Source organism: Taurulus bubalis (genome assembly GCF_910589615.1).
Source record: "Taurulus bubalis genome assembly, chromosome: 9".
In the NCBI taxonomy this organism is placed as follows: Eukaryota; Metazoa; Chordata; class Actinopteri; order Perciformes; family Cottidae; genus Taurulus; species Taurulus bubalis.
This window is the reverse complement of record NC_136597.1, coordinates 11000668-11013538: the sequence shown is the minus strand read 5'-3', so window position 1 is coordinate 11013538 and position 12871 is coordinate 11000668. Positions and strand designations below refer to the sequence as shown.

The following is a 12871-nucleotide window of genomic DNA, read 5'->3' as shown; positions in this document are numbered from 1 at the left end:
CATAGTTGAGCCCATTTCTGCTTTTGGCTTGCAGCACCCACCCCCTCCCAAAAAAAACAGATTATACCGTTGTGGTTCATGGATCAGGCTCTATAATTTGTGAAACAGCTCGGCATTAACATTAATGATAACTCCAGGGGAGTAAAAATGAAATCCATTTAACATTGACTGACAAATCATCTTCCTCCTCAGCAAGCATTTAGTTTTATTAGTGTTGATTGTATTCAGGATTTGTGCTGAGTAGGCTTGTGTCTGCTTTTGTTAGCTCATTACGATATTCATATCTGCCAACTATGGCTGCTCAAGAGCGGTTACGCAGCGCACATGCATAGCCGTCTCACATCGGGACTCATAATAGATGAAATACATAAGACCCTGCAGGCAGCAATGGAGGGATGTGAGGACAAGAGGCCCTTGCAGCAGCTATCAAGCTGGAATCTTTCACAAAGTTTTAACAGTCGAGCGACATGCCAAGACCTTCCACTAGAGTTTGAGCCTGCACAAGGCTTTAGCTTGATAAGGCAGTGTGTGGATGAATATAAAGTGAGCTGGAGGAGTCTGATATTGGGACTCATCCCAATCTTAGGCCTCCAGGTTAGCATGCTATCAAAAGGGGGGTTTGTTTGAAGCACGGTTGTCTGTCTGCACACAGCTGCAGTTCTGCGATAAAGAGGAGAGAGGTTTGATAGGTGAAGCCTCCTGTCGTCCCATCCCTCCCTGTCGCTCTCTAATTCAATTCAACTGGCATAAAAATACCAAAATAAAGCGTGACGATACGTTCTTCTGTCTTTTCTGCCTTAAGCTCTTTTGTATGTTTCAGTGGCTGGACAGTGCTCCATCTGGGTTGTTAAATGTTGAATTCCTTACTGTGTGGAAGTTACTAGTCCTGACATTGTAGTACAACTAGAGATTGGATGTCTCTTTCTTTGCTTCTATCGCTCTCTTTCTGTGCCACCACCAAACACTCTTCCATGCTTTGATTTTTGCCTCTTTTAACTTGCATCAAGGCAAACCATCTGTTAAAAGAATGCTCCAAATAGTTTTCCCTTGTGCCATCTGTTGCATCCATATCTATGTATTTTAAAGTTTAAAAATATTTTCATTCCTATTGAAAAAAACTCAGCAATATTGGTCCAGTTGCTCACTTTGTTTGGTGTGGCACATTCAGGTGTACTGTAAATATTTCTATAATATGAATATATTTTCCCGTACACAAACCATAAGGGGGGGGTGAATGAATGGTGACGCAGAACATTTAAAAAGAAAATGAGCGCGCTGCTGCGCCCCATCCTCGTGTTGCCAAGATTGAATATAAGAAGTTATGAATTTACTTCCCATTCATAAAAACAAAGAAGGAAGGGGGCACTTTTAATGTTTCCTGCCTGGATGCAATAAAGTCAACAGGATGTCTATTCACTTCCTAAATCATGTCTGTTGTGGGGCCAAAAAAAAGATGGCCTGACAATTTACAAGTCAGGCAGTGCTTTAAAAAATGCCTACTACGTTTTATATAATTTTCTGTGTTTTCCAAAGGTTACAGGTTACTTATTGTTGGATACATAATACAATGGTTGTTTAATTACTTAATAATGATTGAACAGGGTGGTTTTTATAGGTCATCCTCAAAATGGGATTTTTAATTAATATGATTCATTATCTTAATGCTGTTATCGGCTGCCTCTTTGTGGTTATCTTTCACTCTTGCTTCCTGTGTTTTAGTTTTTAGAAACAATAACCCCATGCAAAGTTTTATCAGAAATTCAGGAGAAAATGAGTGTGTAAATGGTCCTTGCAGAGGCCTGCTCATATATTTACACCCATATCATATCAGTAAGCAATTTGGCCCTCATTTTGTAGATGGATGTTCTCTCCTTGCTAACAGTCCCCATTTCAATGTATCATATGCGAGTGCCGTCTCTGCTGAATATCTGCACGTGAGATAACGGTGCAATCAAACAACTCCTGGTTTCCGCCAGCGGGGTCCGTTAGCGGTCCCTCGCCCGCAGTTTGAGAACCACTGTCCCGGACTGGCCGAGCTCTGCTCTCCGGCTCTCTGCCTCCGACTCCGCCTCTCTCAGCACCAGCGCACGGAGGACCGTCTCCCCAGCCCGCCGCCCGCCTTCCGCCACCCCCGAGCCCCTCTTCCCAGCTCCAGCCCGTGCGCCCTCCCACTCCCCCAAACCGGACTACTTATGTCCCGACGCGAACCCGCCGCTCTCACGCCAAATGCACCACTAGTATTGCCGGAAGATAAAAACAAACAAAAAAAGAGAGAGAGAAGAAAACTTGAGAAGTAGGGCTCCGACAGGCAGTAGCAGCAGGGATTTTTTTCTTCTTCTCCTTTGCCCCCAGTTTTCGGCCCCGCGGCGGGGCAGGACAGCAAGGGCAGGCCGGGGGGGAAAAGGAGACCGTAGGATGTGGATCTGGTACCTTCTGCTTGGTTCGGGGTCAGGCTCAAGAACTGTTGGTAAGTTTTTTTCTAAAAAGCACACGGAAACTACTGTAGTTGTCACGACACTATCTTCAGTGTACGGGTGGGTTAGAGAGAGAGGGGGGTGGGGGGATGTACAATATGTTTTAGTGATTTATGTATGGCCGGCTAAAACTGCACTGTTGGGAGGTTGTTGATATTGCTTTTTACGTCGACGAGCGGCATACGCGCAAACTTTACTGGAGCAACTTCTATGAAAATAAGTTATCCGACTTTTCATTCCCATCGACTGAACGGTGTTTCGTGTCTGGAGATTTGGGTTTGAAGCAGCATGCACGCTCTCTATTGCTTCGTGCACGTCCCCCTTCACTCCTGAGCGAGAATAGTTTAACCCCTTTCCATCGCCACATCCACCCGCTGAGACGGGGTTACAGTCTCCTCCAGGTTAGGGTTATGACGGAGAGCTTGTTGACAGGACGGTGTTGACAAGTCAATCCGTTTCTCCGGCGCCGCCATGGCCGCTTGGGGCCCCTGGTGGAGGACGCGTGTACGGGAGAGGACAGCCAGTTTGCGTTTGACTTCTTTTTAACTATGCGGCTGTTGTTTCGAGCTGGTATCCCAATCAGTGACACACATCTGGTCATTACAGTGGGCTAAAAAAGTCCATTCTCACCGATGGCCTACAGTGAATGATCACGGTGATGCGAAACACGTGCGTGACAATCAGTGATTCAGAGGTAAGCAGCCTCAAATTAGGTGAGATCATTGGGGAAATTATGCTTTTTAAAATATTTTCCCCTTAGAATAATCATCTGCACGTGCATATAAAAAGGACTCCACATGTGTGAACTACTATATGATGCAAGTTCTGATATAAGGAAACCAATTTATTTTAGATGTTCAATACAGTAAATCTTAGTACATGTCACCCATCTGCACGTTTAGGGCTTGTTCACCAATTATATATGACGCTTTAAGGCAACATGTTCAAGGTACTTTTTTATTTTTTCTGATGTGACCTTTTCTAAGGTGTAAAAATAGATTGCACTTTTTTTAATCACATTTTTTAATCACATCTACAGTATAGTGAGCGCATACTAATGAGCCAAACTGTTATTGCAGGTGCATTGAATGTGCATAGCTAAAACAGCTCTAAGATGCTGCAAGTACCACCCAGGTCCTTTCTGGGAGATGTTTTGACATGGCACCGTAGGAAAGGCACAGGAGTATGCAATACAAGTAATGATGGCTGGTGATTTCCATTTAGTTGTATTGGTTTTCAGGGTTCTGATATTGTGGATGCTGGCTCACTGGGAGACTTTAATAGACAGAGAGCCATTGTAGGTTATCAGTGACACCTGTTCATGGAGTGCGTGTGCACATGAATATATGTTTTTGTTAGTGCAAGTGAAGTGTAAATATTATATTAGGTGTGGAACTGAGATTTAGTGTTTGCTGCCAAACCCCGCCCCCGTTTGCTCTTTTGAGCATGTACACATGAGTGATGTCAGACATTTACCTGCAGTAGTTTCTTCAATATTGCGTATGTGTTGTCAGCTTTGAATAAACAAATTGTGCTTCATCCTTTTATTAGCTATGTGCTTCTTATTAGCTCTTAGCCTGACCAGGTTAAACAATGCTGTCAACTGGACACTCTGTGTTTGTGTGTTCGTGTGCTGCATTGGTGCCCAGACCAGTATGCTAAGTTATATATCATTGCTAATACCAGCCACTTTTGTCCTTTAATAGGACATTGCTATTGTTTAATATTCTAGCTACATATATATTGATATGTTGCAGATGTGAGTGCAGTTCATTCCCTTCACAGTGTCATGTGGAACCTAGGTACTCACAACATATACATTGCTATACATGCTGTAAGCAATGAACTCACATTAACACTCAACAACAGAATCATTAATTTCATACATTTCCACAACAGCGTCCACAATTTCTGCAATTCACAATTTGGATTATGAAACCCTCTGATGGAATATGTGAGTCTTGCAGATCAATCGGGTTCAGTCTACCGATGACTATGGCTTTAATACTCAACATTATGTAGATATTATTGTGTAGCTACTACTTTACATACTTAATGAGCCATACAGTATACAAAATCATGTATCAGCTAGCCCAAGCCAATTTCAAGGCTAAAAAGACATTCACAGTCTGTAATACATTTTGGAAATTTGCCAGAAATATCTGGGTTAGACGCACAGCCGGAGAAAGTTTCAACATTTGAATTTTATCAAGTGTCACTGCTTTTGGTTGATGAAATGGTTATTGTAGTTCTTTCATGTGTTTTGGCTCAAAACTGATAAAAAGTGCTCAAATCCTGTGTTCCATTGTACGTACAGCAGCTGTCCCATGGTAATAATGAGATATTGAATATAGCAAAGACTTCTTTTTGTGGGCCAACTCCCTTTCAGAGGATGCTTCCAGACGTTGTTTTGCACTTCGCAGCCTTGCACTCAAAGCTGCTAGTCATAAATCAGGGCTATTATGTATTATGGGATTTAGCCACACAACCCACTGATGATGGAATGTTGCAATGCAGTTACAAACGAGGCACATTTATGGTATTGGGCTGTGCAGCCTGAAATTACATTTAAGATGTTGAGCTGGTCTGCCAGGCCATGCACCAGGGGGAATATTGATATGAATTGAGGTACAATGCCAGAAAGATGAATTAGCTTTGCATTAGTTGTATATGCCAACCTTATGAATGTACATTGTTCTAACACAGAGGGCTGCCCTGGTCAAATATCCTTTAATATAGAGGTACATTTTACACATGTATGTTTATACTGTACTTGGACAGATTTTTATAACTCTTAAACATATATATTTAAATACTTACTTGCTGCAATCCCACAGTTCAATAAGCATTGATTGTTACACAAACACAAATATTACACAAACGTTCAAATAAATCGTGTTAATGGGACCACTTCCCTTTGATATATTCCCCAATAAAATCTGCGTTTAAGCTTGTTTTCATGCGTCTAAAGCTTTAACATTTCTTGTGCATTTGGATTAGCATCCTCTTGACATGTATTTTCTACCCTTTATCTTGAATACGTAACCTCACTGAGCTCTGAAAGCCAGTGGCTTGCCTCTGTGAGGAATTCTGGAAGAAACCGTGATGCTTTACATGTTGCTGTTCTGCTCTCCAAGCGGAACAGCTCAGGGCTTTAGTTCACCCGCTCGCCCACCACAACTGTACAGTACAATCTGCAATATGACTATCAAAGCTACTCTCTGCGTTCCTTTGCTTTCCCAGAGTCTTGTAGGTAAGGAGACCATACACACTGTCCTGACACTAATATGGCTCAGTTAGCCAACTGACACAGCCACTTAAGTATCTCCTCAATCAACACAAATGTGCGCTCTGTTGCCTGCTCTGTGTTACCAGGCCACACACACCGGCCAGGTGGTTGGATTTTTTCATTCAGAACCAAAGACAGAATATTCGGGTCATTTCCCCATTTGAACGGGGAGACAGAATCACATTGTCTTCTGCTTATTATTCTTTGTATTTCTGCACTGTGGCTTCCCAGCGGCGGGCCAGTTCTCTGTGTCTGTGCTTATCTTTGCGTGTCTTTGGAACAGGAAAGAGAGAAAGAGATGTTGTGTGTTTGCGCTGGCTGACATGGTTGATTGTGCTTCCAGCCACAGTCGTACAGAGAAGGCCAGGGATTAGAGGGCCAGCGTGGCTTTGTTTCCCATAGCTGTTAAACAAAGGCACATGACTGGAGTCAAGTTTCAGACTATGATAACAGAGCGGCGTTAAAGCAAAGGTTGGTAATGTTCTTCAAACTTTTTTTGTTATATTTGTTGAAATTCTCTTTGCATCCCGACAGCAATCAATAAAACAAATGCTCTGACAAAAATAAAGAAAACCCCCCCCTGAAACTGTGGCTGTCACGGGACTGTAAAACTCCCGTCCAATCATTTAATTCGGGCAGAATGAATTACCAACCCTATACTGTGAGCATACATTAGTTATCAGTCAAATGTGACAACACATTACGCACAGTGTAGGGTCTTTCACCACCAGGTGTAAGTCATATTGTGTTTTTCTCTGCGTGGGATGTCGGTTCTGTCTTCATTCTCTTTGAGCATCTGTGATCTATAAATCATGAAGCTAAATGTTTCATGAACCCTGCGATATATGGATCGAATGAGACTGAGAGAAACAGAGAGGAGTCAAATTTACTGGAAAAAGTTTGTAAACAGCTCATTACATATTGATTTTAGATTGATTTGAACTAATTTGCCATGCAGTGATGCACAAGCCTTGTTAATCCCTGATGGTTGCCTGATATTGATCCACCACGTTCCTTGATGCCAAGATCAAACTTAGTCTTGGAAGAATCTGCTTATTTACTGAAGAGAGTTGTTTTGAGAATACTAGCCATTAGGTTTTGGCATTTTGTCCACGTGAATAAATGGTCCTCTCCTTTATTCACCAAATATAGTGTTTGCTCAGTCCGTATGCTATCTGTAGTTATTCCCAGTGGAGGGAACTGAGGACAGTTTGTGCAAGACATTGATTTTAACGGTCTACAGTGCCATAGCTAAAGGCAAGGGTAACTTAAGATGTGCTGACAAGTTTGTTTTCTGGTGAAGCCCAAGCAGAGAATGTTTTTTTGTAAGCATTTTTAAGATTGCTGCAGTCTCTGAGTGTATGTTTACAACACATGTTGTGCACATACCCATACCCACTGTATGAGAGGCATAGCGCCTGAGAGAGGACAGGAGATTTACCATCACTGTCAAGTTTTACAGTGGACTGTAAGGCAGAAACATTGTAAACTTACTTTACTGGAGAAGAGATGGAACTTTAAAAACTCCATTCTTTTTTTCCGTAAATCCCACCCCTCTGTCCCTCTTATCAATTCAAACAGCTTCTCCCTCCTTAACTGATCCCATTGTTTTACAGTTCAGAATAATTGACACTCACTCACTGTACATGCCAAGATAGTGAAGCTGCAGCATCCCATTTGGGCAGAGTGGAAGGAAAAGTTAATGTAAATGAACTGTGACTGAAAGAGATGAATAATTGCAACGCGGCAACCAATCACATCTGACATTGTTTGTATATTTTATCGGAATCAAGAAATTTTACTGATGAAATAAGATAGTGTTAGATGCAGGCTGCTCTGATCTGATCCTTCAGCAACCATTGGAGCGAGCAGCAAACTGCATGATTTATCGAGTGGCGGTTTGTGGGATGTATCAGCAGCCTGACAGTCTGGCCACGTTGGGTTTGTCCTCCTTGTGTATGTCCTCACTATGTATTGTGCAACACCAACATCTTGTTTCAATGCAAACTAAATAACAATAACAAACTTTAAATACTCGCAAATACTTTAAATAGGCTACTTCACAAGCGTACGCGATGTGTCCCAACTCTGGAGCTGAATCCACAGAAAGACAGTCCAGGATAAACGAGATTGTTACCTACCACACCCATTCTGTTTCTTGTTGCTGTTTAGTTTGTTGGTTAAAATCACAAGTCCTGACAACTGCAGAGGATGTTCTGCTCCTAACATTTGTATTCTATCACAGTGGAAGCTTTTATTTGGGTACTTTGAGAGCAGTTAAGCTTTTGGATGTACCCAGATTCTGCCAATACAATATTGAAGCAATTTAACACTTACTTGTCTTCATGTTGTTCTGTTTTATAGCTGGAAGAAACCTATCCCAGGTCCGTTTGCAGGTCATTGTGCAAGGCTCTCACAGTACTGTAGACTGTAATTATTTTGATTTTACATAATTGATGTTGAACTTTTGAAAGGAAAAGTCTTGCAGAGTACGAGCGGTCATCAGGGGGCCGGATGCCTCTTGAGTTGAAGTTTTGAGCCTCTGCAAATGCTTGACCCTGAAGTTGTTGATATACTGTATGGTGATGTATTCAGCCATGGAATGCAGACTTTGGAGGATCTGAACTTTGCATGGGGACACGGTTATAGTTGTGCATCATTGTGTTTGGAGCTTACAAAGCACATTTGCAAATTTTTATCCTGTCACCTTGGATTCCCCACTTTAATCTTCATCTACGCCGGTGTCCCCTCTGAGAGGAGACTGACCCGCTGCATGAGTCCCCTGTGTTGCTTTAGCTGCTGTCAGACAGGGAGCGGACACTGGCAGGCTGACAGCTGGCTCCCCTGCTGTCTCTCGTGATCAGCCGTCATTTGCTGTACTCTGTCTCACAGCCAGCGTGGCAGCCAGTGTGGACAATGACAGGCTATTTTGGACTGGCATTCTAGCATCCTGCTGTCAAACCAACTAAACAAACACCTCCTTAAAGGTCAACAGGCACCCACAGAGAAACACAGATCACATTAGGGCCACCTATCCTCTGTGGGTCTTTTCGACCCGGGTGAAAGTATATAGTATGTTTTTATATACTTGGTTCGTCATATGACTTTGATTTGATTTGAGACACTGAGATGACTATGGCGCTGAAAATAGGCTCAATTTGTTTTACTCAACTCGAAGAATTGCTCCTTTTGTCATTAGGTAAAGTCAGGGAAAATAAATTATCTCTCACTGTTTGGCTGTTTCCAGTCGGTATCAGCCACAGTATCAGCCACAGTCTGAAGGTATGGCTGGACAGCAAAATGGGGCCGAAATAAAATACAATTATTTTGTGTCAAATATTTTATGTGATTTTTCTAGTAATTATTAATTTTCTAGTTATGTAGACAACTTTCTCTTTTTTATCATCTGCGTAGGAAAATGGTACGTATCAGCTGCCAAATGCCTGTGGTGATGATTATACAGCAGTAAACTTTGGTGCGGACATACCTTTAGCTTCATGCATAATTGTTTTGTAATTGTGATACAGTTCTGGCAGTTTCATCCTTCCAGTGAGTAGCCCAACTCCAGCCACCAGCTTTTGATGCTGTAATTAGATGCAATTTTCCAAACATCTAATCATAAGTAAAATGGTTATTTTGACTAGACACAGTTTTTGATTGCAATCACACAGGCATTTTTCTTTCCTTGTTTCTCTCTCTCTTGCGTGCGAAGCGTGATTATGTAAGCGTTCAGTGTCCTGTGTGATGAATATGCAAATTGTCTTAATGGCATTGTAGGTAAAATCTGTTTTAGAAGCACAACGTTGCTGCTAATGCATTCATCTTCAGGATTAGATTAATCTTTAGGATCACAGGGACCTTTTGTGGAACTCCTTTTCTCCTTCTATTACACAACACAAGGATTCGGGGTAAACTCCAAGTCCGAGGCTCACATGTCAGAAATGCCGGCTCATGAAACGAGCCATTTGCTGAAGTGAAACTCCATTTAAAATTGAGGTGCCGCAGAGTGCACTGAATTTTCTTTCCCCCTCTGAATGTAATATTGCTGTGTGTGTTATTGATAGTAATTTGAAAGATTGCATGCCATAGTTGTGCCAATGGAGATTTTTGCATGCCATGATGTGTTTTATATTCCAGTAATCATTTTCTCAAAGCAAACATATTTGGCCAGGCATGTCGGAGTGATACTAGCAGACCCATAAACCCTCAGTTACGCTGATATCCAGCCCTATCCACAGAGAAGTGCAAGGGACTGATGTGACCTGCCCTTCTCTTCGCACCAGGCATTTCACTTCACCTAATATTGCGTGCTCGCTCACATGGACACATGTCTGATTTAGCAACCTCTCAGGTGAAATGCCAACCTGGTGATGTACAAGCTACCATGCACTTGAGGCTTCTCCTCCAGGCGAGTGCATAAATGAACAAATAAAATCAATCTCAATTCGGCTGACTTGAAATAATTGCCTATTTGTCACAATTCATTTCAGAGCTTTGACCCAGGACCCCTTGATATTGATATTGAATTTTCCATTATTACATACCTGAAAAGACACTCATTTAATGGAGCTGAATCCAAAGAATTAGTCTCTGTGTTAAATGGATGATAAAAGGGTCAAGGCAGGCAGGGGTAATTTGAAGACTGTTTTAAGGAGGAGAGGTGAAGTGATGCAGAAGCAGGAAGTTAATGTCTTGAGAAGACATGACTCCACCTCTGTCATGTCACAAACATGGCTTCACCCCTAGAGGTTTCAGTGCCTTGCTTCAAGTGTGCACCCATGCATTTTCTCTTTCTTCTCTAGTAGAGTCGGTGCATATGTGTGTGTTTGTGTTTGAATAAGGTGCTTTGAATGCACAATATATATATATATATATATATATATATATATATATATATATATATATATATATATATATATATATATGGTAATCCTCTCTTGGACAGGACCCAGGGGAGGCTTATCTTCACAGGAAGAACTAATCACCTGGTCCCGCCTGCTGTTTACAGAGGCAGTGTCGCCAGCCAAAATCAAATGCAAAACCCATGTTAATTGCCTTAATTCTGCTTCCCTGTCAACTATGGCTTGGCAGAAGCTCTAGGCTACAAAGTGAATTCTTTTCACTTGTTCAATGAATTCCAACGACAAAAGGGGGCTCCTGCTCCTCCAGGAATGAGAAGCAGAAACCCATTTTTACCCTCTGATATTTTCAACCGGGGAGAGCAGAAGAGAGGTAAGGGAGGACAAATGAAAGTGAAGGTGGGTTTGTTTGGGAGGGCAGGAAGTTAAGGCCTGGCTTTGGTCATTATAGGGCCAAAGCCATTAGTCTGGCCCGGGTCTACTGTGTCAGAGATGGTAATTGAGTCCGTCTCTGTGCAGCCTTTTCTAATGAGAAGCTGGAGGACTGAGATTTGACTAATTTCTTTTATGCCCTGGACGATATGTCAGCCCGGCCTTCCTGTGCCTAATGACTCCAGATACTTAATGAAGGATTGGTGGGATTTTCAAAGACTCTGATGGATCTTTGTATTAATGTACTTCAAAAGTTAGTGCACTCTGGAGACTTGTCTAATGACTTTCATAGGCTTTCGATGTCCTGACTCTACTATGCCGTGGATCAAAACTGGTCTGTGTATGTATATACAGAATATGTATATACAGAATATATATATATATATATATATATATATATATATATATATATATATATATATATATATATATATATATATATATATATAAATGCTGCTAAATCTCCCAAGTGACATTTCCAAAACGGTAAACGTGCGACTGATTTTTTTTTAAATAAAAGGTTCCTCAATAACTGCATGCTGTAGATGCGCTGACCTGCACACGATGTCTACGCAGCCCCTGATGTAGTTGAAAATGTCTTATACAGAAAGCAGCCAAGCTGGTAAACATCACATTTCACCCTCATGTGAATCTCATCTCCACCGTGTCCCGCCATGGGTCAGGAGCTCGTCTGTCCTGAAGGAACAACACATCAGCTGATTATGATGGATTATGATAGATTCCTCCTTGACTGACCTCTGCAGCCAGCCACATATCCTTCACAGCACAAGCACACACACACATATAGACAAGACATGTAAACACTCGCATAACTGGCATAACTGGTGATACTCAAAAGTGTGACAGTTGGTGGAGGATTATTGTCCATATTGGACAACCCGGACCACCCTCTCCACCACCTACTGCAGGGACAGAGGAGCACTTTCTCCAAAAGACTCATCCTGCTCCGCTGTCACAAGGACCGTTACAGGACAACATTCCTGCCCACGGCAATAAGGCTTTACAATAAGTCACCTCTGGCCAGATCTTCTGTAAATTAATTAATCAACATGAATAGCCCTTGCACCGCTTTTGTTGTTTGCTACCCACTGTTCTATCTATCTATCTATCTATCTATCTATGAAGGAAGGTACACTCATCCAGGTAATTCAGTCACATATGGAAGCATATACATAAGTGTTACCACATATGTAACTGACCCTCTTGCAGGTTAGCTCAGATCAGCACTAGCGAGTCTTAAAACAAACCCAATTAAACTCACATGAAAGCAAATAAACCCTACGGGGAAATAGAAAAGGGAAAACATACTTCTAAAACCAAGCCAAAGAGTGGGAGCCACTTTCAGGGGGAGGCCATTCGTTTCCATTTGGTTTGGTGTATTTACTGATGCCGTGCAGAGTCCTTTGAGCAGTGTGTCTCTGTCAGACTATCCACCTTCAGCCCCACCCACAGCCACCACCATTACCACAGATAGCACTGGTGTGGCTGCAGTGAAGAGAAATGGGCCGCGTGGCGCTAATCGCTGATGCCGAATGATGCGCGTTCAGTCTCCCGGTCAACAAGCCGCTAAAGCGCTGCTGTTTGCGTTTTCTTCGGCTTAGAAGTGGAGCAAAGGCCACCACAGACAACAGCGAGTGAAAGATGTCAGAGCAGACGGGGACAATGACCCAGCGGAAGCTACAGAGGTTTCAAGGTGCTGTGGCTCTGAGCGTGAGTCTGCATGTGATGTGCGCAGCAGGAGCACAGATCTGTTACGCAGTGAGATGGAAATGGTTGCCGTTCATAACCCGAAGGGC

The 12871-nt window shown here is 42.4% G+C and overlaps 1 protein-coding gene across 1 annotated transcript in view; it reads left to right on the top strand.

Moving 5' to 3' along the window:
* Positions 1 to 2415: 2415 nt before the first annotated feature.
* The window catches only part of ldlrad3 (low density lipoprotein receptor class A domain containing 3), a gene marked incomplete at both ends in the record, with an annotated part of 71862 nt that continues 61406 nt past the window's right edge, over positions 2416 to 12871 (top strand). The window contains one exon of the mRNA XM_079223677.1: positions 2416 to 2467. Within this exon, the coding sequence (XP_079079803.1) occupies positions 2416 to 2467 (52 nt within the window). The remainder of the gene's footprint in view (positions 2468 to 12871) is intronic.